The sequence below is a fragment of the Emericellopsis cladophorae genome (assembly GCF_022114955.1).
Source record: "Emericellopsis cladophorae strain MUM 19.33 chromosome Unknown NODE_62_length_120238_cov_116_934538, whole genome shotgun sequence".
Classification (NCBI taxonomy): Eukaryota; Fungi; Ascomycota; class Sordariomycetes; order Hypocreales; family Bionectriaceae; genus Emericellopsis; species Emericellopsis cladophorae.
In genome coordinates, this window is record NW_026250987.1 from 11,985 (window position 1) to 37,938 (window position 25,954).

At 58.4% G+C, this 25,954-nt stretch overlaps 11 protein-coding genes across 11 annotated transcripts; 5 read left to right on the forward strand and 6 right to left on the reverse strand.

The window, feature by feature from the left end:
* Nucleotides 1-99: 99 nt before the first annotated feature.
* Nucleotides 100-2,391, forward strand: J7T54_007610 (ATP-dependent RNA helicase-like protein; the record flags this gene model as incomplete). The annotated part of the gene is made up of 1 exon (XM_051509438.1): nucleotides 100-2,391. The coding sequence occupies one exon, from the start codon at nucleotides 100-102 to the stop codon at nucleotides 2,389-2,391; it is 2,292 nt and encodes a 763-aa protein (XP_051359525.1).
* Nucleotides 2,392-3,543: 1,152 nt separating this feature from the next.
* On the reverse strand, nucleotides 3,544-4,418 carry J7T54_007611 (uncharacterized protein; the record flags this gene model as incomplete). Its single annotated transcript, XM_051509439.1, has 3 exons — nucleotides 3,544-3,936; nucleotides 3,987-4,291; nucleotides 4,385-4,418. 3 exons carry the CDS (start codon nucleotides 4,416-4,418, stop codon nucleotides 3,544-3,546), a joined length of 732 nt encoding a protein of 243 aa, XP_051359526.1.
* A 2,238-nt stretch (nucleotides 4,419-6,656) lies between these two features.
* On the forward strand, nucleotides 6,657-10,585 carry J7T54_007612 (Cellobiose dehydrogenase-like protein; the record flags this gene model as incomplete). Its single annotated transcript, XM_051509440.1, has 7 exons — nucleotides 6,657-6,866; nucleotides 6,917-9,183; nucleotides 9,270-9,280; nucleotides 9,423-10,065; nucleotides 10,123-10,231; nucleotides 10,308-10,408; nucleotides 10,534-10,585. 7 exons carry the CDS (start codon nucleotides 6,657-6,659, stop codon nucleotides 10,583-10,585), a joined length of 3,393 nt encoding a protein of 1,130 aa, XP_051359527.1.
* A 442-nt stretch (nucleotides 10,586-11,027) lies between these two features.
* On the forward strand, nucleotides 11,028-12,302 carry J7T54_007613 (uncharacterized protein; the record flags this gene model as incomplete). Its single annotated transcript, XM_051509441.1, has 1 exon — nucleotides 11,028-12,302. The coding sequence occupies one exon, from the start codon at nucleotides 11,028-11,030 to the stop codon at nucleotides 12,300-12,302; it is 1,275 nt and encodes a 424-aa protein (XP_051359528.1).
* A 96-nt stretch (nucleotides 12,303-12,398) lies between these two features.
* Nucleotides 12,399-13,506, reverse strand: J7T54_007614 (uncharacterized protein; the record flags this gene model as incomplete). The annotated part of the gene is made up of 2 exons (XM_051509442.1): nucleotides 12,399-12,810; nucleotides 12,863-13,506. The coding sequence occupies 2 exons, from the start codon at nucleotides 13,504-13,506 to the stop codon at nucleotides 12,399-12,401; spliced, it is 1,056 nt and encodes a 351-aa protein (XP_051359529.1).
* Nucleotides 13,507-14,315: 809 nt separating this feature from the next.
* Nucleotides 14,316-16,351, reverse strand: J7T54_007615 (uncharacterized protein; the record flags this gene model as incomplete). The annotated part of the gene is made up of 4 exons (XM_051509443.1): nucleotides 14,316-14,881; nucleotides 14,951-15,920; nucleotides 15,989-16,167; nucleotides 16,222-16,351. 4 exons carry the CDS (start codon nucleotides 16,349-16,351, stop codon nucleotides 14,316-14,318), a joined length of 1,845 nt encoding a protein of 614 aa, XP_051359530.1.
* A 1,661-nt stretch (nucleotides 16,352-18,012) lies between these two features.
* On the forward strand, nucleotides 18,013-18,804 carry J7T54_007616 (uncharacterized protein; the record flags this gene model as incomplete). The annotated part of the gene is made up of 1 exon (XM_051509444.1): nucleotides 18,013-18,804. One exon carries the CDS (start codon nucleotides 18,013-18,015, stop codon nucleotides 18,802-18,804), a length of 792 nt encoding a protein of 263 aa, XP_051359531.1.
* A 225-nt stretch (nucleotides 18,805-19,029) lies between these two features.
* Nucleotides 19,030-20,386, reverse strand: J7T54_007617 (D-isomer specific 2-hydroxyacid dehydrogenase; the record flags this gene model as incomplete). Its single annotated transcript, XM_051509445.1, has 5 exons — nucleotides 19,030-19,630; nucleotides 19,707-19,788; nucleotides 19,864-19,916; nucleotides 19,969-20,322; nucleotides 20,382-20,386. 5 exons carry the CDS (start codon nucleotides 20,384-20,386, stop codon nucleotides 19,030-19,032), a joined length of 1,095 nt encoding a protein of 364 aa, XP_051359532.1.
* Nucleotides 20,387-20,944: 558 nt separating this feature from the next.
* On the forward strand, nucleotides 20,945-22,385 carry J7T54_007618 (pfkB family carbohydrate kinase; the record flags this gene model as incomplete). Its single annotated transcript, XM_051509446.1, has 4 exons — nucleotides 20,945-21,230; nucleotides 21,293-21,353; nucleotides 21,445-21,505; nucleotides 21,570-22,385. 4 exons carry the CDS (start codon nucleotides 20,945-20,947, stop codon nucleotides 22,383-22,385), a joined length of 1,224 nt encoding a protein of 407 aa, XP_051359533.1.
* Nucleotides 22,386-22,565: 180 nt separating this feature from the next.
* On the reverse strand, nucleotides 22,566-23,579 carry J7T54_007619 (uncharacterized protein; the record flags this gene model as incomplete). The annotated part of the gene is made up of 1 exon (XM_051509447.1): nucleotides 22,566-23,579. One exon carries the CDS (start codon nucleotides 23,577-23,579, stop codon nucleotides 22,566-22,568), a length of 1,014 nt encoding a protein of 337 aa, XP_051359534.1.
* A 587-nt stretch (nucleotides 23,580-24,166) lies between these two features.
* On the reverse strand, nucleotides 24,167-25,701 carry J7T54_007620 (Bypass of stop codon protein-like protein; the record flags this gene model as incomplete). Its single annotated transcript, XM_051509449.1, has 4 exons — nucleotides 24,167-24,485; nucleotides 24,530-25,041; nucleotides 25,090-25,363; nucleotides 25,412-25,701. The coding sequence occupies 4 exons, from the start codon at nucleotides 25,699-25,701 to the stop codon at nucleotides 24,167-24,169; spliced, it is 1,395 nt and encodes a 464-aa protein (XP_051359535.1).
* Between the last annotated feature and the right edge of the window lie 253 nt (nucleotides 25,702-25,954).

The following is a 25,954-nucleotide window of genomic DNA, read 5'->3' on the forward strand; positions in this document are numbered from 1 at the left end:
TGATTTTCGCACACTCGAGCAGCTTGGGGTTTCTTCACATACAAAACTGCGGCCGCAATTCCACTCTGTGACCACGCGACAGGCCTGCAGGAGACACTCATGGGTCCTCAAACGAAGAAGCGCAAGCTTCAATCTTCCGCCCCTGCGACTTCGAATGCATCAAAGCGTCCGAAGAACGCCAAACGCCACCCAAAGTCGAAACCTGCGCCGCCGCCTCGTCGCGCTGTCGACCCCTCTGCGCTCGCATGGCAGACTGTGGACGAGGACGAGTTTGGCGGTCTCCAGGTCATTGAGAATGTCGAGGTGGTGAATAAGGATGGAAAGCTCCAGTTCTTGATTGGCGACTCGAAGCGCAAGACCGAGGCCTCGCCCAACTCAAAGTCCAAAGCAGCCTCCGCATCAAGCGACAAGCCGGCAGTGGCAGCGACAACCAACGACGATGCCGAAGACCAATCTTTTGAGGGCTTTGGCGACGAAGCTATGGAGGGTCAAGATGAGCATTCCGGCGAAACTGGGGATCCTGAGGATGGGTTGGCGGATCAGAATTCTGATGAACAGCCGAAGAAAAAGAAGAAGAAGGAGACCAAGGGCAAGACGCACACGGACGACGAGCAGCTGGCGTCGTCCAAGAAAGGCAACGTCTTCAGCGCATTGGTCGATGGCGAGGAACCCGAGGTCTCAGAAGAAGAGGACGAGGTCGTGGGCGTCAGCACCAAGGCCTGGGAGAAGATGAACTTGAGCCCCGAAACCCTGACTGCGCTGTCGAAGCTAGGATTCGCGAAACCGACAAGCATCCAGGAACGGAGCATTCCCGAGGTTATTAAGGGCGCAGATGTCATCGGCAAGGCCCAGACCGGTTCAGGAAAGACACTGGCGTTCGGCATCCCCATAGTCGAGAAGTGGCTGAAGCAAGAGTCTAAGCAGGGACCAATGGCGCTGGTGCTCAGTCCAACGAGAGAGTTGGCGAAGCAGATTGGGGACCACATCAAAGCGCTGTGCGATGGATTGCCCGAGGCGAAGCCCTTTGTCTGTGTCATCACCGGTGGTCTGAGCATCCAAAAACAACAGCGCCAACTGGCCAAGGCAGACATTGTCATTGGCACGCCCGGACGACTCTGGGAAGTGATGGAAGGCGATGCGAAGCTACAGGACACACTTACCAGGATCTCGTTTCTCGTGGTCGACGAAGCCGATCGACTCTTCAAGGCCGGACAATTCAAAGAGGCCGAGGACATTATCGGCGCGCTCGACCGCAGAGACCCGGAAGCTGCCTCCGACGACGAGAGCGAGGACGATGACGAGGATGACCCAGCGACGCCGCGACAGACATTGGTCTTCTCGGCGACATTCGACAAGGACCTCCAGAGCAAGCTGGCCGGCAAGAAACTAGGGAAGAAGAGAGAAGGCGATGATCAGATGGAGTATCTCATGAAGTCCCTCAAGTTCCGATCGACACCCTCCTTCATCGACGCCAACCCTGTCCGCCAAATGGCCGAGGGCCTCAAAGAGGGTCTGGTCGAGTGCGGCGCCATGGAGAAGGATCTCTACCTCTACACCGTCCTGCTGCTGAATCCCAAGAAACGCACCCTGGTGTTCACCAACTCCATCTCCGCCGTCAGGCGACTCACCCCCTTCCTCGTGAACCTGCAGCAGAACGCCCTCCCGCTGCACTCGCAGATGCCCCAGAAAGCTCGTCTCCGCTCGCTGGAGCGCTTCACCGAGGCCAAGAAGCCCTCCATCCTCGTGGCCACCGACGTGGCGGCCCGTGGTCTCGACATCCCCGAGGTGGACACCGTCCTCCACTACCACGTGCCCCGCGCGGCAGACACTTATGTCCATCGATCCGGCCGTACCGCCCGTGGCGAGCGCAACGGCGTGTCCGTTCTCCTGTGTGCCCCCGACGAGGTCCTGCCCACGCGCCGTCTCGCGGGCAAAGTCCACGCCAAGGCGTCCCGTGAGCACGTCATCCAGACCCTCCCGATTGATCGCAAGCTCGCATCACGTCTCAAGTCTCGGGTGGCGCCGGCCAAACAGCTGGCGGACGCCACGCTTGCGAAGGAGAAGGCGAGGAGCAACGACTCCTTTATGAAGAATGCGGCCGAGGATCTCGGCGTCGAGTATGACGAGGACGACTTGCCCGAGATGGGCTACTCAGGTCGGGGCGGAGGCAGGAAGAAGAAGGAGGCTACGGCGCGGGAGATGACGAAGCAGGAGATGGGCATACTGCGGGCCAAGCTACGGGAGGACCTGGCCCAGAGGGTGAATCTCGGCGTGAGCGAACGCTACATCACAGGCGGGCGGGTGGATGTCGCGGCTTTGCTTCGCGAGAGAGAGAAGGGAGAGGGCGGAATTTTCCTGGGCGGTGAGGGCCTAGGACTTGGGTTCGCCTAGGATATGAGATGATGCATGCACAATTCTATTATTATAATTCCCTTTCCTCTGCTGAGTGTCCCCCATCCGTGGACAGTAACGAAATGCCACTCCACGACCCCCCGTTAGCATTTTCGAGCATTTGGTAATACGCCTCCCTGCGTGAGATCGAGTGTCGCGCGGACAAGGCTGAGGTGAAGGATCTTTGGGTGTCCTGCGAATCGCCCTGGCCTTCGTCATCATCAAACGTGTCGTCGTATGCTCGTTTCGCTGAATTGTGGCGTTTAGGTGATGAGAGAACAAGACTGGTTTCGCGGCCATCAGCCCTCGGATCGTCACATTGTCCTCTATGTGTCTCGGGCGAGACAACATCGGAGTCGAGTGTCAGGTCAATCACCTGAGTGACAGGTTGGGGGAATGGCAGACTCTTCGACCCTGCATCACTCCAGAATCCGCGAGGCGGTGCTTGCGTGCCGGACCTTGGACTGATGAGTCGGACTGTTTGACGGTCGTCATCTACGGTTGGCACGTTTGTTAAATTGTCTTGGAGCTTATGTAAAGGATCCAAGTTCGATGCAGGCCGCGGCGGCGAGGATAGCCCGTGCTGCTGCGAGTCTGTTCTCTGCGTGCTCGAGTGCCGGAAATCGCGTCCGAATTCTGCCTCTTTGGCTATCCGGACCTCTTCCATCATGATATCATGTGAGAATTCGTTGCTAGAGCAATATTCACCGAAAAGATGCGATATGGATATCTCTGTGCAACGTTAGCTGATTGGGAATCATCGGGGAGCACCGCGGCATGCACCTTCTTTCAACCATCCATCCTCGTCCACGGTACATGGCCAGACATCTCTCGGCTTGAATATCTGCAAGAGATCACAGAGCTCTGGGTACGAAGAATGGCGCGAGTAAGGGAATGTGATGGTCTTTGGCAGTTTTGTGGCAGGTTTGCTCAGATCGTCCGCGACAACAGTTGTCTCAGACATATCCTTGGATCTCTCCAGAATTGCCTGGCACACTTTTCCCATCTCTGCTGTATTTTTTCCCTCGTCAAAAGCCGTGATGAGATCAAGTAGCAGCGTGTGTCCATGGACCGCGAGTTGCTCTATGAGCTTGCCAATGCCCTGTCTAGCTTCTTCCACGAGATTTGCGCTTTCGTACAGACTGTATTGTGTTAGCGCGGCCTTGCAGGGATCTTCAGGACCAAAAACCTCTTGAGAAATGTTGGCCAGTCCCCCTGCGCAATCTCGGTCTCCTTGACAAGGTCGTCCCCTCCACCGCCGACGCCAATCTCCACGAGGCCTGTCCCATCGCTTAAGTTCGCAACTATGGGTACAATCCGTACAACATTGGGTCTCTTTGCTGCATCGCACATATTGCCCTTCTCGCAGCTGTGCAGTCGCACGCGGCTCGAGGCCGAAGACGTCAAACAGCCAGCATGGGCCTTGTTGGCGCACTTGAAGCCTACAAGAGCCGGAGCCTCAGGGCAAATCGGGTTGGAATACTCGGAGAGTTCGTTCGCTCGCAAAGAACTGTATACTTTCAGTTTGTAGTCGTCGACATGTATCTTTCCGTCATCGTTAGTGAGGCCCGAGCTGGACGAGGGCGCAAACATACCTGAGACTTCAGTGCCTTGGACAAAGCGATCCAGACATCTTCATATCCATATGTCCAAGCTTGAAAGTGGAAGATGGTATCCTCGGGATACTGTGCTACTTTCCGCAGTAATTCAGCGATGCCCTCCGCCTTGGTTTGGAATGGCACATTCTTGGTGAAGCTCGTGTCGAGATATACTTTATCGAGAGTCTTGAGGCCATGTGTAAATTCAACTACATTGGGGTTGTGCGACAGGCTATTCACGAACCAAGGCTCGCTTCGAATATCGCCGGTATATAGGATCGCGCTCCCATCACCCTCGATCACTAACACAAGTCAGCTCTACAAACACGTTCAAGGGGCGATAACGAACAGAACATCACAGCACCAGGGCAGTGATTGGCATCCAACAAGGTCACCTGTATCTGGTAGCCAGGCCGCAACTCCAAGCATGTTGGCGTGTCAAGGGGTAGAGGCTTCTGTACATTTGTCAACACAGCTGGGGGACATAAACTGCCGGGGCAGTGACCCACAAGAATAGACTGTTGCTTTCTGTAGGTCTGCTTCCACCTCTCGATGATACCTTGGGCGAAATTGATCCGACATGGATATTTCACCAACTGCAGCAATATTTCCCGCGTGGCTGCTGAGCAATATACACTATGGAGACAATGTGAGCCTGTCGTTCTCAAAGGAAGCTTGGCAACTCACAAGGGTGACAAGAGCATGTCAAGGCCTGCCAGGTGATCGCTATGGACGTGGCTAAGGAAGCATGCCAACGGGGGTCTTTGGCCGGGAGTCGGCCTAAAGAAATCGACTACGGACCCATGTCAGCGCACATTCAGGCAGAATAAAACCTGGGGAAGGGAGCATACTCCGTATGTCCGGAAATTCGGACACTATTCCCTTGAAGGTCGACATGTCACCATCACATGCCACACGCCCATGACATGGGAATGCAGAACCTGGAGGTATGGTAAAGTGCTAACAGCCCAAAGGATAGCACAACCATGTGGCGTGGTGCATGGCAAGCCCGCTTCTATATGGTACGTATGCGCGCAGCGGGTAATAAGGATGCAGACGTGATGTTGGGGTTGATGTTGGATTGAGGCAGGTTCGGGTTCGGCGGCATGTACCGGTGGACGTGCAGATATGCAGATATTCGCACGGTGCTCCAGTGGCTTCTGCACACAGAAAGGCGCCCAACGCTGCGGACTGGGTGCAAGCCACACAGTGCAGATTGGTACTAGTGGGATATGCGCACTGTCATCCATCTCAGAGTCGCGTGTGAAAACCAGCGCCCTCGCAATTTGTTCCACCAACACCCAAAACCCTGCACACCATCAGTCTAATCTACCACGGCGCTTAGCAGGTTGGCCTCTGAGGTTCTAGGTCTTCGTTGTGATCACGAGCAGCTGTGTCTTGCAATATTGGACTCGCGAGTCGCGACCCACGTGCCACGGCTCACCCGACATCTTTCCAAGGACGTCGACGCGGCTAGAGTCGCTAGGCGAGACAGCCATGTCGGACCCGGAAGCTTGGCGGCCGAAACTGGTTGCGAACTCTGATATCTCTCCGTCAATAGCGTTACGGGAGGACGATCATTGCTAAACTTGTATGATAATTGGAGGGGGACTCAGGTGAGGACCCTCTTCGTTGCCTGGAACAGATGGCCGGGGATTTTGAACCTTGCTGATAACATCGGGGCTCAGTTTTGTCAAAGTTTCAAACACTCTGAATGAAACGAATCCGCAACGCACACAGGTCATCCTGCAAACAACCGACTCTGGCGACACTTTGTACAGGGATTCATCTTGCTCTTTTCTGCCCCGTCACTTCAGTGTCTCCAACCAAACGACGACGCGTCCGGTACAAAACGACCGGAAGCTGATGGCATGATTGTAAGTTGCAGAGACCCGGAGCTCGACGACCATTAGCTACGGACGGAAACAAACCCCATTGATAATACTATGGAGGAACCGCGGGGCGAAGACCCGCGGAGGGACTTTTCTCGGTAGTGTTTGTTCATTTCGTGATCGACTGGGATGCCGATAGAGTTGTTTCGAATTCAACCCGGAGCGTTACTCCCGTTGCCTCTTTTGGAAGCACACGACAACGACCAACCGATGTGGCCGCCCGATCCGGAAGTTGTCGAGGTCGTTCTGATGGAATCTCCTGGAAAAGACCTCGATGACAGATGCTAGACAAGCCAAGCATCAACTTGGGCTAACTATTTGCCATCTCGCCTGCGAGGAACCAGGTGTATGGAGTACGGCGCAACAGCAAGGAGAGCCGCGAAACAAACGTATCCGGCGAGACATGTTTCACCAAATGCATGATGCGGAGGGTCTATTCTCCGAGGCATGTTCCCCAGAAATGTCAATGCAAGGCGCCTCCCGCTAGGCCGCTGGCTAGGGACGAGGCCCGGATCCCCTTCCTGCGCTGCAGCGTTCCAACATGGCACGGACGCGGTATGAATCTCGACCACCAACGCCTTGAGGCCATCCTATCAGGAAACCGGCATTGCAGAACATCCTGCCCGTCGCTGTTCCAAGTTAAGCAGCTTCGTCTACTCGACCTTGGCAAATGCCTGTTTTGTATTCCTGAGAGAAGTATATGAGCTTGGGGTCACCCTGTTGCTTTGTCCATGTTTCGTTTCCAAGCATCCCTCCTTTTGCTACATTCGCCGCCATGTGGTCCCTCAAGGCTACGGCTCTTCTGGCGCTTGCGCCCTTCGCCCAGCTGGTATTGGCTCAGGGTCCCACCCCTACCACTTACGAGGACCCCGATACCGGTATCATCTTCGACACATGGCAGGGTACTGGGGCGGACATCACCTTTGGTGTTGCCCTGCCTCCGGACGCGCTGGACGTGGACGCTACTGAGTTGATTGGTTACCTGGTGAGCAATGCGATCTCCCTGGGTACGAGCAAGACTGACAACTCTTTCAGAAATGTGGAGGCTCGGGCTGGTGTGGCCTGTCGTTCAACGGCATCATGACAAACAGTCTTCTGCTGGCGGCGTACCCCCACGACGGCGAGGTCCTCACTGCCCTCATGTGGGCGACCGGTTACGAGATGCCCGATACCTACGCCGGTGATGCAGAGATCACCCAAATCAGGTCTAGCATCACCGATGATGGGTTCGAGCTCATCTACCGCTGCCAGGGCTGCTTGGCCTGGGACCACAATGGTGCCACTGGCAAGGCCGTCACCAGCACTGGTGGCATGATGCTCGGATGGGCCCTGGGCGCCGATTCTCCCACCAACCTTGAATGCCCCCAGAACATGGTGGTCGTCCAGCACGAAAGCCAGTGGATCTTCCGTGGCACCCTGACCGAGAACGCCGTCGACGAGGCTTACGAGGAGTGGGCTGCTTTGGCCACGAACGTCGTGGAGGGCGACTGCGGTGGCGGCTCGGACCCGGACCCGACCACCACCACGGCCCTTCCCACTGGCACGGGCATTCCGGTGCCCACTGACGCGTCCTACGACTACATTGTTGTCGGCGGCGGTGCCGGCGGTCTCCCCATGGCCGACAGGCTCAGCGAGGCTGGCCACAAGGTCCTGCTGATCGAGAAAGGTCCCGTCTCGACCGGCGAGTGGGGTGGTGAGAGGAAGCCCGAGTGGCTCGAGGGCACCGACCTCACACGCTTCGACGTGCCCGGTCTCTGCAACCAGATTTGGGCGGACTCTTCCGGCATTGCTTGCCGTGACACCGACCAGATGGCGGGCTGCCTGCTGGGCGGCGGCACGGCCATCAACGCCGGTCTATTTTGGAGGCCCAAGGCCGCTGACTGGAACTACAACTTCCCCGAAGGCTGGAAGGCCGACGACTTGGCGGCAGCCGAGGAGCGAGTCTTCAGCCGCATCCCCGGTAACCGCTTCCCTTCGACCGACGGCGAGCGCTACCTCGACCAGGGCTTCCAGGTGGTCTCGGGTGCCCTGTCCGAGGCTGGCTGGACGGAGGTCAACTTCTTGGAGGAGCCCAACGAGAAAAAGCAAACTTTTGGCCACGGCCCGTTCATGTTCAACGAGAATGCCGAGCGCGGCGGACCCCTCGACACCTACCTAAAGACGGCGGCGTCCCGCAGCAACTTTGACATGTGGACCAACACGCAGGTCAAGCGTGTCAACCGGGAGCGTGGCCACGCCACCAGCGTCGAGGTGACCAACTACAACGGCGATGGGTATGAGGGCACGGTCAGCTTGACCGAGGGCACGGGTCGCGTCATCCTCTCCGCTGGCACCTTTGGATCCGCGAAGCTGTTGATGCGCAGTGGCATCGGTCCTCAGGATCAGCTTGAGGTTGTGGCTGCCTCGGCCGATGGGCCAGACATGATTGACGAGTCGGAGTGGATCAAGCTGCCCGTGGGCTACAACCTGGAGGACCACACCAACACCGACACGGTCATCGCGCACCCCGACGTCGTGTTTTACGACTTTTACGAGGCGTACGACGACCCAATCCCCGCGGACCGCGATGCCTACCTCGACGAGCGGACCGGTATCCTCACGCAGGCAGCGCCCAACATTGGGCCCGTCTTCTTTGACGAGATCACCGGGTCCGACGGCATCACCCGCTCTCTCCAGTGGACAGCCCGCGTGGAACCGTCGCTGGGCCACACCAATCTGACGGCCATCACCATGTCCCAGTACCTCGGCCGTGGCGCCGTCTCCCGGGGCCGCATGACCATCACGTCGGCCCTGAACACCGTCGTCTCGGACGTGCCGTACCTCAAGAACCAGCAGGATGTGGAGGCGGTGATCAAGGGCATTGAGAACCTCCAGGAGGCCATGGCGGGCTACGAGGGCATCGAGTGGCTCTCGCCCAGCCCCGACGAGACGGCGCGCGAGTTCGTCGAGAACATGGCCGTGTCGCCATCCAACCGCCGTGCCAACCACTGGATCGGCACCAACAAGATGGGCAAGCTCGACGGGCGCCAAAACAATGGAGACGCCGTCGTGGACCTGAACGCCCGGGTCTGGGGCACGGACAACATCTTTGTCGTCGACGCGTCCATCTTCCCCGGCATGATCACGCCCAACCCGACGGCCTACATTCTCACCGTGGCCGAGCACGCCTCGGAGAGGATCCTGGCCTTGGATCCGGCCACGCCTGGCAGCAAGTACGCGCAGTGCGGTGGCCAGACGTGGACGGGCAGCTACCAGTGCAAAGAGGGGCTAACCTGCACCAAGGTCGACAACTACTACTCGCAGTGCCTGTAGGGGAGTTTCTTTTTTGAATGTGAATTTTGAGTATATATTTGTCTACAGACGTACATTTTGGTCTTATTCTAAACAGCCGTGCAATGCGTAAGTGAGATAGTGGTACCAACCGGGCCTTTTGTAAAGCAATCACGGCCTCGACGAGGTTATAAGTGGAGATTTCGCCCATAATAAAGTAATGGACCAACTCATGCTCTGCGCCATCTCTTCTCCAACCTCGAACAGACAGCCCTCGAGAACATAGGGACTGGTGAAACAAGCATGGCACTATCCATCTGCAACACTTCGCATGTTCCCGAGGGTCTGCTTGACCTGTTGGAGTCGTATTTGCCCAACTCGCTGCCCCTCCTGCGGCGGTTGCAGTTCGCGCAGCACGAGGGACGCATCACACCCACCGCCCGCATCCTCTTCATACACAATGGTCCGCCGAGACAGCCCCAGTACTTGACTGCTGCGTACGTCGACCTCGCGGGTGGACCGGAAACGCAGATGTGGCTCTTTTCCACCTTGGAGGTCCAGCCTGCAGCAGTCGACGTCCACACGGCGCAGCTGCGGGCTCTCGTCGGGGAGATGATTGAGATGAACAAGTCCCATGGCAAGGAGCTGTGGCACGAGGAGGGCGTGCTGCTGGGTACGTGCGAGACGGGCGTCAGGAGGGTATTGACGGGCATGAAGAGGCTGAGGACGCGGGAGACGGGGTTTTATGACAAGTGGCTCTTCCAACAGCAGCATCTACCGACGCAGAGGGACATTCTAGGGGCAAAGGGGGCGGAGAGGAGGGAAGATGGGCTGGAGGAGGGGATGAGGTGGGACGTCGCGAGTCTGGAGGACTGCGAGATTGTGGTGACTCGGACAGATATCCCACGGACAGCGTATGGTTCTTTTGTCTGGACTTTTGAAAGTATGGCTGACCGTAGTTCCATACATAGGCCCATGCTGGCAACACTGCCAAGTCTGGTGATCCGTCTGGATGAGGGTAGGCCGATTGCGTGGGCCTTTCTCGGGCACGACGGGTCGTTGATCAGTCTTCACTGCGAGGTAAGTCAAGCCGTGGAGGAGGGTGTGTTTTGCATGATGTAGCGAGGTTTTTTATGCTCACTTTGGATCTCTGCAGGAGGACTTCCGCAGAAGAGGCTTGGCCAAGCTGCTGGCTGCGAGGCTGATGAGACAAGGTCCGGGGGATTTTGTACGCGACGGATGGTGCTCGGCAGACGTGTCGGCCTCGAACGAGGGAAGTAGAGCCATGTGTAGAAGTCTTGGGGGGAGACGTGATTGGGAGGTTTCTTGGTCAGTTTGATGTTTTTGAAGTGTGGCGTACAGGTGCTGACTTTGGGACACAGGGTCTACATTGACGTTGCAGAAGATGGTGTTAGCCACAATGGTTATGCATGAAGACGCAGAGACACGGACGGGTGGGCAATCAAACAAGAAGACAAGACAGTAAGGCTGATTCTCAGAACAGACTGAAGCGCGTTGATGAAGTCTCAGTCTAGGGTAGGCGAATACAACGACGCCGGACGTGACCTCCGGGTGCGACGGGTGGGAAGCTCCTCGATCATCGATGTCTCTTCGTCTCTCCGAAGCGCTGCCCCTCCCGATCTTCGAAAACTCGTCCCTCCAGTGAGCCCAGTCTAAATCTCCACCGGAGACACGGTCACGTCACTTTGGAAGCATTTGCGCAGCATTCTGACAAGACAGCATAGCGACGTCAGAGTCCGTCAGACCTCGATTGACGTCAATGACGGAAACAATGGGCTCTATAACAGAGACCAGAACGCATCACCATGCGTCCTCGACTCACTAATCACTCGACCCTCATCACACACCGCCCAACATGACGACGCCCCTCAGACCATTCTACCAGCTCAAGTGCGGCTGCAACTCGTACCCATGGGGCAAGCAGGGCAAGTCCTCGCTGTCGGGCCACCTCTGCGCCCAGACACCCGGCTACGCGCCCGACGACAATGCGCCCAAGACGCCCTTCCAGGCCAAGGAGGACGAGGCGTACGCGGAGATGTGGATGGGCACCTATCCGACCCTGCCGTCGTACGTGGCCGACACGGACGAGAAGCTGCAGGCGGTGCTGGACCGCCACCCCAACGAGCTGCTCGGCAAGGCGGTCGTGGACAAGTTTGGCCACACCCAGCTGCCCTTTCTGCCCAAGATCCTCAGCATCTCCAAGGCGCTGCCGCTGCAGATCCACCCGAACAAGGAGTTCTCGACCAAGATGCACAACGAGAACCCGGACGCCTTTGGCGACCCGAACCACAAGCCCGAGATCGCCCTGGCGCTGACCGAGTTTGAGGCGTTTGTCGGTTTCAAGCCCCTGGACGCCGTGGCGTCCCTGCTCGATCTTCCGGAGCTGGCGCACCTGCGCACCTCGGGCAACGCGTCCCGCTCCGCCTTCACCAACGAGGACCTCCGCGCCGTCGTGCGCGACATCCTCAACGCCTCCCCCGAGACGTGCCGCGACACGTACAAGGTCATCACCAGCATGCCGTCGGGCGCCTGTGCGGGTCCCCACAACGGGCACGTCCAGAAGCTCGCGCCGCGCCTGGCGGACCAGTACTCGTCCGCCGACCCCGGTCTGCTCGTCGCCCTGCTGACCATGAACTACCTCGTCCTCCAGCCCGGCGAGGCCGTCTACATCCCCGCCGACGGCATCCACGCGTACCTGTCGGGGGACATTGTCGAGTGCATGGCGCGCAGCGACAATGTGCTCAACACGGGCTTCTGCCCGCGCGCGGAGCGGGACAATATCGAGCAGTTCTGCTCCTTGCTCACATTCACCCCGCATGACAAGATGCAGTGCATGCTGCCGGCCACAAGGTACTGGCGCAGCGAGAAGGGACGGACGCGGGCGTACGCGCCCCCGCTGAGCGAGTTCAACGTGCTGGCCACGACGCTGGGCAAGGACGAGGACGAGGTGCTGGGCAAGGGCGGCGCCGGCATCGTCATCGCGACGAGGGGCAGTGGGCGGGTGCACGTGGATGACCGGGATGGCTTTGATCTCAAGGAGGGTCACGTCTACTTTGTGGGCCAGGGCGTGAAGCTGAGCATCAAGGCGGGCGGTGATGGGCTCACGATGCACACGGCGTATGTAGAGTAGATAGACTGGGGTATCAATTAAGAGAAATTAAGTAGGTGTATTATGTTGGTCATTATCATCAGGGGGAGGGGGTATCAGTCACCCGTCCGCTATCATCTATTCCTCCAGAATGGCAAAGTCCCACCCGGCCCTGACCTCTTGGCTCTCGCCCAGGTCGGTCTTGAGGTAGCATCGGTGATTGTCTCGGTAGTTGTCGCCCTCTTGCGCGCCCCATGCGCAGGCCGTGCACCCGTCGAAGCCGGCGCAGTTGACCATGCAGTCCTGCATGGAGGCCGTCCAGACGGTGGCGAGGTCGGTGGTGCCCTGTTGCGCGCGGTAGTCGATGCCGCAGAAGCGACGAAACGTCTTGGGTGAGTTGGGAACGGCAAAGGTGGTGTCGTTGGCGGCAGGGCATGCCTCGCTCGCCTCGTCGCTGTTTGCGGAGGTGGCTGTCGGCACGAGGATGGTCGTGGCAGACGCACCGCCCTCGGCATCGGTGGCAGCCGGCATAGTCTGTGTTGCGGACGCGCTGAGCGTATGGTCAGTACGTGATGCCTTTGACACTCTGGGGAGAGACTCACCCGTCCGAGCCACCAGAGTCGTGGCTACTGCTGCTGTCTGGTTTCGCAGAGAGCCCAACGCCGAGGCCAATGGCGACCGCAAGCAACAGCCCAATGGCGACGCCCACAGCGATCCAGAAGAACTTCTTCGTCAGGCCGCATGTCCTGTCCGACTGCGGTATCGGCGCTTGCGGCGCGACGTGATCCCATCGGTAGTCGTAGCCCCCAGGACCGCCATCCCGCGACCCTGCGCTCATCATGGTCTGCAGACCGAGGGGCGCCGGCCCTTTGAGCGACGGGTAGCCTATGGAGAAGCTGTTCTTGCTACCGCCGCCGTACGACGGCGAGGGGGGCGGCGTGACGTCGTTGTAGAATGTCTGCTCCTGCGGGCGCGACTGGTCGAGCGATTGCTTGTCGTTCCAGAACACCGCTGGCTGGGGCTTGGCGATGGAGGCGCCATTCGTCGTGATGACGGCGGACGACTGGTGCGCGGCCTGCTCTCGCAGGCTGGAGCCGCTCGGGGCGGGCTTGAGATCCGGTCGGTTGGACAGGCTTCCATGTCGCTGGTGCGGCTGCTGGACGACGCCGCCACTGGTGCCGCGCGCTTGATGATGGCTGCCTCCGTGTCCCGTGCCGCCGCCGCCGCCGCCGGCGGTGTTGTTCATGTTGTTGGTGAGACTGCGTCCCGAGACATGGCCGGCGTGTGCGCCCCCGCCAGCCGTTCTGTCCATGGACTGGACTGGACTGGACTGGACTGCCTCGCCTGTCTCGCCTGTCTTGGGAGTTGGAGTCGAGAGAGCGAAACGCGCCGCAGCGCGCAAGTCTTTGCTTTTCGTCCTTGGTTCAGCCTAGGACGATTGATCGGTGTCGACGGTGCGAAGAAGAAGCTCAGTCAGGAGGAGCAGCTGCAGACGAGAGAGATCGATCAGCGAGCGGGCGAGCGGGCGAGCCATCAGAGTCAAGGGGGCCCCCCTGTCAACGCTGTAGACTAATTTGAAATTTCCCACACCGACGGCGGACCTGGAAGACTCAAGTCCCACGTGGAAGAGGGACGATCTACAGATACTAGTCTAGTAGTGCTCAATGCTTCCAGTCAGGAATCAGTCCCTTGATTCCATCTATCAAATCGCTCGGAAGGAGGACGCGACCAGCCATGGGGGGAGGGGTGGGTGTCTCATGTACACTCGTGGACGATGCGAGCTAGATAGGAGGGGAGAGCGCTGATGGTCAGTCAGTCAAAGCTGCGGTGCCAAGGCACCTCGTACCTGAATTGGTGCCCTGGGGCCTGGAATTACATGCTGACGCTATCGACGAAAACTGCCCAGTCCGTCGCCAAGAAACGGTGGAGTGGGCGGGCCAAGACATGGATCATGGCCTATCCGTACATGTACGTATCCGTATGCGCGTAGTTGTCCAACTCGCATTCTTCCCCCCCTGTGCACGTAATTACTACTATCATCTTCATGCCACCACCTCACAGCCTCGAGCTCGCGAGTGGCAGGTCGTCCGGCACAGGGACATGCACGGCCCTGATAAACTCGGCGAAGCCCTTGCCTAGACAGTCCACCCGCGCCGTGCTGCTCACGCCCCGGCCCAGGATCCCGTACACGACAAAGTGCACCGCAAAAATGTCGGGAAACTCGACGCGCTCCATCCAGTACCAGTCGCGCCAGTCCTTGCCCATCATTGTCCGGAGCCGGTCGCGCGTCATGAAGCTGCGCAGCCAGTCCCACTGGGGACGCGTCTGCACAAAGACGCCCAGGTTGATGTTGGCCCCCTTGTCGCCTGATCGAGCGAGGGCCACGTCTCCGAGCGGGCGCATCGTGAAGGGTGCGGCGGCCTCTGTCGAGATGGGCGACGTCGTCTCGTAGCTTGACCGTGGGCCCAGGGGCTCTGTCTCCTTGGGTGGACCGACAGAGTGTCTGGACTCGTTGACCAGCGTGACAGCCTCGTCAATCTCCTTCTGCTCCACCAGTGCTGGCAGGTAGCCCAGGAATGGCTTTGGCTGCACCGTGCGCATGTCCAGCGAGCAGTGCATGCCTTGAGCACAAGATGGATGTGATCAGCCTCGCGGCGCAACGACGGTGGTGGGCGCAGGGGCTGACTTACCAGGGAAATGGGTCATGAACCGCGCATTCCACGCCATGGCCGCCTTTTGCACGGCGAGCAACTCCTTGGCCTGGATGAAGATCCGCATGTACGTGGTGCTGGCCAGCTGCGAGTCCGGGTTCGCCATCGGGACGCCCATCCTCTGAAACTCCAGCACGTCCAGCTCGCCCAGCACCCCCGTCCTCTCCAACGCCGCGCGCAGCTGGGCCTCCTCGACGTCCCACTTGTGCTGCGTCGCATACCCGGACGCGTTGACCAGAATCTCGCTCTGGAACCCCCCGCGGTAGAACACGGCGAGCTTGGTCGTGGGCGGCGGCGGACGCCCTCGGATCCCGGACACGCGGACCCGATCCTTGGCCTCCTGCGTGACGCGGACCTGCCCAACGTCGGCCTTGACGTCGCTGTTGAGGTAGACGTCCCCCTGGAGCTCGTACAGGAACTGGCACTTGACCGTGTCGGCGGTGACGAAGCCGCCCAGCGCCTCGTGCTTGGTCACGACGCAGCCGCCGTCCGCTCCCATCTCGACAATGGGCAAGCCGAGACGGAGAAAGGCCTCGACGGGATAGTCGTGCGCGCCCGAAAAGTTGCCGCCGGTGACATAGGTCGAGCACTCGATGAGATGGCCCCCGACGAGCGCGCTCGCCAGCTCGTCCCACTGCTCCTCCCGCCAGCCATGCCACCACGCGGCGGCGGCGATGACGGGCGATGCGTCGGCCACGCGTCCGCAGACGACAATGTCCGCGCCGAGATCGAGGCCTCTTTTGATGGCCCGGTAGCCGAGGTAGGCATTGGCGGACACGATAGGCATGGTGTCCGGGTGGTCGAGGAACTCGAGCGTGGCCTTGTCGAGCTGAATGTCCGCATTGGGGGAGTCGAGATGGGGTAGTTTCTCGAGGAGCGACTGGATCTTGGGCATGAGGTCGTCGCCCTCGACGTAGGCGACCTGGAGCGGGAGTTTCTTGTCTCGCGCCTGGCATGCATGTCAGTGGACATTGTATGGCAGGGCTAGAGTGAAACGTGGGGGAGAGAGGGTAGTACCATCTGGTCAACCTTGAGAGCCAAGCCTCGCGGGTCGATGCATCCCCCGTTGACGACGACCTTGATCTTCTTCTGATGGATGATGTCCAGGGACATTTCGAGACCCTCGAGGGCCGTGGGGATCCAGCCTGGCCGGTCGTTGGAAGCAGCCGCCACGGCTGTGTCGCCCATGTTGGCCTCTTGCTCGCGTCAGACCCTTTGTGCTGTTGTCTGGATTGGCCTTTCCGACATACCTGCCAAGTAGTCACCCGTGATCACATCGACTGGCCCGTATTTGGCCTGGTTGTACATGTGGACGCCAGGGTCTGTCAGGGCGCCTGAGCAATTGGCGATGCGAACAGGGCGTTTCAAATTGACGGGCATGATTGGCTTATTGGGGCTCTAGTCCAATACAATAGATTTACAATTGAAGAATTCAGAGAGCTGGATTTTACAAGCGACTGAATCACTCAACCAAGACGTTACGTGTTGAGGGTGACTTATACGTACATGATGAAAATCCCCAGAACTGGACTGTGGGGTTTGCGGGGGAGACGGTAGAGTCGAGCCTCGGCCGAGGCATCATCTGCTTCATGTTTGCTGCTGTGCTACGCGTCTGGGCAGACCCGTACGCTGAATCTTTAGCAATCCCGACATGGAAGAGGGAGCCGGTGTTGGAAAGGCCCATCCTCTGTGAGCTCCTCATTAGGGCTCTTCATTTCTTTTTTCCAGCGTATCGCTGCAGCTGAGACTTGGATCCCATTGCTCTGTTAGGCGCATCGAAAGTTCGGGAAGACCAGGCCATTTCTGGGTGCCTTTCGTGAATCATTTACCTACATCTTGGTGCGAACTTGACCTGAATATAATTGAACATGCCGTAAGCCTCTTGCCAGCGGCTCTCTCGTCCTGGCGGACAAGGTCGACGGCACGAGCTAGGCATTGATGCCACCCACGCCCCATGTGGGATGCAGGAGACTAGCTCAAGCCAAACTCCCCACAAGGCAAACAGCATGCCACCAACCTCGTCATCTCGGGTGGTATCCAGTCAGAAACTTGGCAATCTTGGCACCTCGCGCTTCCATGGTGGCTGGATACTCCATCACACCCCTGAGCATGTTCAACATGGCTCGCTCACTGGGCAGCAAGGTGGCGCCGTCGAGAAACTTTAGGGCGTCCATACTGGTTCTTGGTAAGCGTGAACGGCGAAAAGTAGAGTGCTGGAGGGTGAGGTGAGAGAAGAAGAGAAAGTCAAGTTCGAGATGCTCTATGCCGATTGCTAATCCTGTTTGGCCTTGCACTCTGTCTATGAGGACTTGTCTGCCTTGTGTTTTGTCTCGTCTCCCTTTTCGAGAGGCTGAGCCAGAGTCCGACGAGAGCCTGAGCAACAGCGGCACTGCTGATTAACCAGGCCAGGACACAGGTTATCCGAGTGTCGTGGTCGACTGCCTAGGTAGTTTGCATGTATTGGGAAACACTGTCCAGGCAATGGATCGTCATGAGGCCAGTACAGGCCCTGGGGTGGTCGCTTACTTGCAACCCTCGACCCACCATGTGTACTGAGTGGAAGTCCAGTCCTTGAGAGTCCTAGGCCCCGGTGGACCTTGGTGTTGCGTATGAACGCTGAATAGCCACATTCAGAGCTTATGGGAGTGCGCCTCACGAGGCTGAACGGTTCCCCTCGTTGGCGTACTGTAAAGACGCCCTCCCCAGCGCTTCGTGCTGGAAATATGTAATAAAGACCGCCTTTCTGCTACACATGAAGCTAATTGATAAAGCCCACGATAGAGATCGCTTGGCATGCCGGCACAGCCCGCGTCTAAGCCGCAGGCGCCGCAGCCCTGCAGCAGCTGAGCTAAGCCCAACATCGTGCAGCAGTGCTTCACTCAGTGCGGCTGACAGCAGCCAGTGGCGGAGCAATGCCGCCGTTCTGTCCTCAGAGCTTTGCCGAGCGGATATATACGTAGATAGTGATCAGCGCCCATGAGACTGACCCTGTCGCTCATTCCTCACGCCCACTTCCCACAGTCCAAGAATCGTCAGTCACCATGTCCAACGAAGTCGTCCAGGGCTTCAGCGTCCTCAACCGCTGCCTCCTCTACACGAGCCTCGTCCTGTCCCCCGCCCACTTCCTCTCGGGATGGAGCAGCCACGGCACGACCAACCTGGGCTTCCTCGCCTACAACTGGTACAACCAGTTCGTCTGGTACAGCGCCATCCAGGACCGGCAGCTCCGCGCGCTCTCGCTGCTGCCCGTCCACTTCAACATGATCTACGCCTTCACCTACCTTGGCGGCACGGCCGCGGGCAATCTCCCCGCGGGCGTGCTGCTGTCTCTCGGCTCTGCGGGAGTCATGGTCTTCAACACCGTCGCCGCGTGGATCGCGTGGAAGGACTGCCAGCCGGCCGGCTTCGGGGAGTATGAGTTCTTCTTCTTTGGGTGGCGGACGCTGTCGCCGGGCTGGCACAAGTTCACGCTCGTGTGGCAGATTTTTGACACCCTGCTCATCTGTAGCTGTGTCATCCTCGCCTTCAAGATCCCACTCTACATGCAGTACATCCGGGACGACCACAGCGAGCACAGACCCAACTCCCTGCGCGCCGGCCTCAAGGCCATCTCCAACTACAAGTATCTCGCCATCCCGTGCAGTGTGCTCATGCTCGTCTTCGTCTGGCCGCTCATCCTCTGGGTCGAGCTGCTCATTCGTCGCAACCATGTTACGTCTCCGACGGACTGGGTCTCGGTGTGGCTCTTCGTGGCGCAGGTTGGGTTGCTGGTGATACCGAGTTTTGGGGGCTATCTCCTACACGAGCCCTTGGGCTTTCTGCATCGCGAGTAGCGTCAGGCTCCGGCCGCCCAGGTGTAGACGGTTTGGGTTTTCTGCTTTTGTGTTCCATGATTTTGGCTTAGCGAGAGTTGGTATGATCCCCCTGAGCACACCATTTGCTGTCTTTTGTCTACGTACAAATCAATCAATCATCCATGGTTGAATGTGCTTGCGTCAAAGCCTTGTGATCCGGAAGCCCTCCTTTTTTGGGCAAGGTAGTGACCCCACACCTTGCACTCAGTAACCCTCCTTCCGGTTCACCCTGTTGACCAGGTCGGCCCCCTGGCTGAGGTTCGTCAGGTTCTGTTGCAGCACGCCCAAGACCCGCTCTGCCAGCTTGGACGACATGCCGCTGATGTGCGGCGTGATGATCACGTTCTTGGCACTCCACAAGGGATGCCCGTCGGTCAGAGGTTCTGGGTCTGTCACGTCTAGCGCCGCACCACGGATGGTCTCGCTGTTGAGCGCCTCAACCAAGTCGTCCGTCTTCACGACGGGTCCTCGTGCAATGTTGGACACAAAGGTCCTCTTTTTGCCCAGGATGGCAAACTCTTCCTTTCCGATGAGGTGCTTCGTGACGGGCGTCAGCGGGACCGCGATGACGAGAAGATCAAGATCTGAGCCTAGAAAGCCGTGCAGGTCTGCCTTGGTGGTGCCGGAGAACCACTTTCTAGGCAGCAGGCCCTCAGGATCACCCAGGCCCTCTGGCACGTACGTGGCGTCGCGACGCGCCTTGGGTGTATCCTTTGGGTGAAGCGTGTAGGCGTGGACGTCCATGCCCATGGCCTGAGCGAGTCGCGCGGTCTGTCGACCAATCGCTCCGTAGCCCAGGATGCCTCTTTTTCACTGTCAGCTTCTTCCTCTCCAGGGTGTCTGGTGTCGACGATAACGGGGGGGGGGGGGGGGGGGCTCACATGCGTCTGCCCACAGCATCATCAGGCATCTGCGGTTGTCGCACCCACTTGGCTTGTCGTTGCGTGTCAAGATAGCCAGGAACTGATAGATGACGGGTGGTCCATTAGCGAATCTAGTCCTGCTAGCAACATGAGGCCTCTGGATGCTGCAACTCACTGTGATGCTGGTGCGCCAGGAACGTCGCAATCACCCACTCGGCAATCTGGGGCCTTGCGCCAGTTCAGCCGCGGACTCGCATCCGACATGAGCACGACGACTCACCCATGGACGCCATTCGCGGTGCAGAATGTGACATTTGTCTCCTTGTACAGGGGGTTCTCGTGGACATGGTTCGACCCCGCGCTCTGCAGCTGCACGACTTGCAGCTTGGGCGCCTTGTCGATTTTGGGCAGCGCGCTGCCCGTCATGAGGATGGTCACATTGCTCCATTCCTCGTCCGAGACCTTGGCGTGCGCATCTTTCTCTTGGAAGTCGACCGCGACATGCTGGATCGCGAGGTCTGGGAAGGCTTCCTTGAGGGGGTCAAATGACGACGCGGGAGTGGGAAAAGGGTTGAGGATGAGGAGCTTGTGTCCTTTGAGGGTTGGATTGGCCATGGTGGTGTTCTTCTCGGCACTGGAGTAGGTGTCAGGGAGGACAAGACAGTCAGGAAAGTTCGATGAGTGTGAGCTTACAGCATTGGTAACCAATTTCAATTGAGGGTGATGGTAATCACACCGTGGATGACAGATCGACACTCCACTCCACACTGTCGGGACTCGGTTCTCCTCCAGGCGACGACCAGAGTCGTCACTTATCTCCGGGATCGCATCTTGCTTGATACCTTTACCCTCGAAGACCATCAACCCTTGGTGGCAGACACATGCAGGCACATCTCGCCAGTGCATTCACTGCTTGCCTCTTGCTTTCCGTTTGCGCATTGCTTGTACCTTAGGTTTCGCCAGACTGCAGCTGCCTCCAGTCGTCGCAGTGACTCGGGCGCAGCTGGACCTTCCCGCAAACATGAAGCCAGCAAGACGCGTGGGCAATGTTTGCCGCCACCATATATTTACCTACTACCTACTTGCAATACTCGCACCGATCCTATTTCTTCATCCACAACTCAGATAATTGTAGCATTCTAGTTCTGTCGCTCCGCGACTGCACCAATTTCAAGCATCATTTTGCCTTCACGTCTGGTTACGCGTTTCTTTCGTCAACCACTCGCGCATCTGTCATCACCACTCCATCTCGCATCATGGGCGACCAACTTTCCGGCCAAGATGTAAATGTGGATATGTACTTGGCCACACGCAAAGGACGATTCGATCGAAAGATTGCCAGAGGAAAGTCCATTGCGCTTGAGTACATGACGAAACCATTTCCCACAGGGCCCAACCCTGAGCGCCAACGGCTACACAACAAGCCATTGTCCGAGGACCAGCCGCATATCTTCATCTCGCATGCCCAGTACATTCTCAACGCGAAAAGAAGCTCCCTGCTTGGCATGTCGGCCACCCTCGTCGAAGGGCCTGTCACGTATGGTACGTTCAAGCACCAACTGACCACGCCGGTTTGGAGGGACTGACAATTCCCTTAGCCACAGTTGGCGCGGCCATTGCCCACGGCATGGGCCTCCCCGGCCCTCCAGATCGAAGTGGTATCGCGTCCATCTAGCAGCCTGGAAACGATTTCCCCATGAAGTTCTTCGACTTGCTCCGAGACCAGTATGGCACCACGGTACGTCTGTCGACGCAGGATCCTGGTCGACTGCAACCCTGCAACAGAGGCATCCGAGAACGCATTCCTGGCACAAAGTGTGAGTTTGACCGTCGCCGCGTTGAGGAGCACTCTGGGCTAACCTTGTGGAAGCCTGGACACAGCAGGACAGCAATATCTATCTTACAGGTGTCGACCTGGCCCATTGGCCAACTCAACTGCTCAAGACCAGCATCATTCACATGGCCAAGACTCTCGACGAGATGGTGGCTGAGATTGCGGCCTTTGAAAAGTGCCGCTACCTGTCGAACCAGACGATACCGGCTCCTCGCATCGTCTGGGAATACATGCCCCAACCTGGCCCAGCCGCAGACTTGATGGCTCGACAGCAACGCGTCAAAACCGTCATTCAGCGTCACATTGAGGTCGTTTGCATCAAATGGGAGGATTTAGTCAAGCTTTTCCCGAGAAGCGACGATCTCCCCCAAACCCAAGAGGCGGCATTGCCCGATTTCGCAAGGGCTGTGACGGAGATGCACGCCGACGCCTTGACGGACTCTCGCACCACTATGATTGTCTCCTGCGGCCAGCACGGCTACTTGTACTTTGGGATGGAGGATGTCTCCCGCTGGTATCCACCCTACCATGAACCGGCCGACGTGGTGGATTCAAGGTACTCCTTCAGCGCGTTTGTTGGCGGTTTTGGTGTTGCCTATGCAGCCGAAAGGGGTGTCGTCGCCGGCATGATCTGTGGCATTGTTGCCGAGAGCTTCTGCTTGGAACAATGCGGCCTTCCCGATATCCGTCCAAGCGTATTGGAAAGGCGCAAAAGGAAGCTCCGCGTCAACGGGCGCGATGCTGGCTGGCGCGCCAAGGAATACATCGACTTTCGCAAGGTAGACAATCCGATGTATCTACTAAAACTCTTCTACAGCATAGACGATGAGCCACCCGAGCCCCAGGGTGCCGTCGCCTCATAGACGCTTGTGGCCAGTTGAAAACTGGAGTGAGTAGCATCACATCGGTAGCTCAATCGGGCGGATCAGCGTTGTGGAATCAGCGAGGACTACATATCTTTAGTGGCTAGTGAACGATTGGAATTACAAAGCGTGCCAATAGAACCCGCAGCTCCGTGCATACATGTAGTCCGTTGCAGCACCTCATGAAGCGCCAACATCCGCCCCTTGCCCTGCGTAGTAGCTCGCGTCGAACCATCCCGCGCACTTGTACGCACCGAGCACCTCACCAATGGTCACAGGAGCGTCCAGCTGGTCTGCCCAACTCACTCTCGGTCCGGCAGCCCCAGGCCCGGTGTTCCCATACTCGGCATACTCCACATTGTCTGGCGAGGCGCCGTTCCAGTCATGCCAGCCATCCGCGTTGATCACTTCACTCATGTCTGTGTTCTGGAACACGACACGAGAGTACGGACGCCACGGACGACCAAGGTAGTAAGCACCATCAGGGACATTGTCCCCTTCTGCGGCCGAGATGGTGGACTGGTCAAAGACGTAGTAGGACATGCCGTCGGGGCTATCACGACCGTTGGCGGTGATGTACCCAAGGGACTTTTCGACGACGCGAATGTCGACGCGCTCAAACCAGGCGGCCGCCCTCTGGCCAAAGATAAAGTCGGTGGCCCCGAGGATCTGGGTGTCGAGGTAGATCTGCTTGCCCTCGTTGGCGAGCACGGTATCCTGAAACCCGGTGAAGATGGACCCGTAGTAGCCTGAATCGCTTTGGGCGCTCAGAGCAACAGCCTGCGAACCCTCGCCATATGTATTGGCGACATGCACGTTGTAGAGACGAAAATTGGGCGTCTTGACGCGCAGGGTGGCCGTCTGGTCATTGTTCAGCCCATCAGCCTGGGAGAGGTCGTACGTGATGGTGACAGTGTTGCCGGCGAACGTGGTGTCGTCCTCGGTGTGGCCGTAGATGGTGAAGCGGGCGGCGGCGCGGTCCGCGACGAGGACCTGCTCGTTGTAGGTGCCGGGCGCGATGAAGATGCACTGCGGGTCCGGGTCGTCCTCGGACAGGGCGTCGACGGCAGCCTGGACGGTGGTGTGGTCGCCAGTGCCGTCGGCGGCGACGGTGAGGCAGCCGTCGGGCGCGGATGTGCGGGAGGCGGCGAGCGCGGTTGTGGCGAGGGCCGTGACTGTGAAGAGGGATCTCATTGTGGGTGTTTTGGGATGGGGATGGACACGCTTGGTGAGGGAGGGAGTGTCGGATCGGACATGTCTGCCCTCTGGACGAGATTATGTACTTCCATTCTCTGCAGAACCTCTTTGAAAAGTACAGATCCTCCGTAAAGGTGTTTCATGCCCCCAGATGTGTGCCGCGAGGGACATGGGTGACGGGAGTTCCCTAGAGGCAAAACACCGATTGGTGGAATTTGGCTGATGAGGTTGATTTACCCCGGAGAATCACTTCTTGGACGCGGCACCCCGTCTCTGATGTAATCAACTGCCGAGATATCCTTTGGCCCGATCTGCCTAATCTGGAGAATCTTCCGTGGTGCCTCGATTGAGCGAGTGGTGGATTGTGCGCTTGATTCTGCCGTGGTATTCAACGCGGAGTGAAGTTGCGGGGTTGATGATTCTGGGCTGGGAAGAATGTGCTTAATACTCATGTTTGATTGTGTGCTGCCGATCCCAACGCTGGTCGTTTATTTGAAACACACACCTCGCACGCTTGCTTAAGGTCCGCCCACGGCGATATGACGCCCAGACTAGCAGAGCGGTCACGGCGACAGGACGCTCTCTTATTCCTCGTGCAGGGCCGCCACATTTCCTTGCCTCTTGGCGCTGGGGACAAGTACCCAGCTGATGCCCGTGCACGCCAGGATGGCCACCAGAATGGGCTGCAGAGTGCCAACCCCCTCGCTCGAGGCGATGACACCGGCGATGACGGGGAAGAACGAGCCGCCCATCTGGGCAAACACAAACACGAAAGCGAGGGCAGTTGCGTGCAACCCTGGTGGGAACAGCTTCGTGCCCACGTTGATACCCGTCGCGAAGAGCGGTCCGGTGAAGAAGCCGACAAAGGAGATGGCGACAGACGCAGCAATAATGTTGGGAACCCTGGGACCCGTTAGCTTCGTCAAGGGAGTGGGCCGGAGACATACATCCAGAACAAGATCTGCAGACCGACCGCCAGTACGCAGTAGATGAAGACCATCCTCCTCTCGCCGAGGCGATGTGTCGGTTCGGCGAGCAGCAGTCTACCCAGCAGACATCCACCGTTAAAGCCCGCAGGTACGTAGCCCATCCGAGAAAGGTCGCCCCCGCGGACCTCGACCAAGTATTCAACCACCCAGCCGTTGGACGTGATCTGGGAACCAATGTAGAAGAAGAAGAAGAGACTGAGAGGCCAGACGGCAGGGCGGCCAAGTGCCGCTCTGATGAGGGCCGTGGCACCTTTGCCGCGCGTCGTCTGAGATTCTTCTCCTTCGTTGTCCGCGCTGACTGGGAGAGGCTTCCTGTGTTTCAGGGTGAGTGAGTCGCGAAACGCCCAGGCTATGAAGCCTAGGTTGGCGAGACAGATGCCGACAGGGAAGACGTAGAAGAGATTCCACGTGCGCTGCTCGCCTGCCGAGGCCACAGCTGTGGCCACGAATGGTCCCACGAGGCAACCGCCCTTTTCCGGTCAGTTGTTTTGTTCAAAGGCTGTGCCTTGGGTACATACCATGAACGAGGCGTGGATGACAGCCAGCCAGCGATGCGCCCCCCTGACGGTCGCGACAAAGGTGTTGGCATGTGTGTCGTTGTACGCTGCGCCCACGGCGACCAGGAAGAAGGTGGTCACGTAGAGACCGAACGGGGGCATCCAGGCACGCAGGGCCTGCGCCAGGATCTGCAGGACCGCACCGAGGGCGAGCATGGCGCCCAGGTCGAGGTACTGGCCGAGGTGGGTGTTGGTGAGGGCGGCCACGACCCAGCCGGCAAAGGTGGCTCCGTAGCTGGGGGGATGTAAGCTGTCTGTGATACTCACAGGCATTTGTACTCACATGCTCGACACAATGGCGGTGTTGACGTTGTAGTCGCGAATGACATGGGGGATGATGGCGCCCGTGCTGCCATCGTTGACACCGGCGCAGAAGAACGAGAAGCTGGCGCTGGCTACTTTGAGAAGCGTTCTTTGATCGAGGCTATTTGAATGAATGTTTTCGTTGAGCTGCTCGCAGGGCTCTGTGGGAGCCGCAGACTGTGCGCCTGGCTCGGGCTGCAGCGTCCATGTCGCTGTGCTTGAGAGCGCATGGGACCCCAGGGTCTGAGTTTGCACCGGTGTAGCGGCCATGTTCACTTGGACAGAGATGGCATGTCATGGACCGAGGGTCTCGCTCTCTCTACAAGTACGTAGAATGGAGAGAATGTAGCTCAAGATCCCAGCCAGTCTGCGGGGGAGACGTGGCTGCCTGGCTGCCTGATGTAATACATGCCCTGCAACCTCCCACAAATCAATAACTGCATTCGTGGCCACAGTTTTCGTACGTATGTATGCCCGTGTCGCGACTTCAGTCGGAACGCATACGTCAGCGCAATGAAACGAA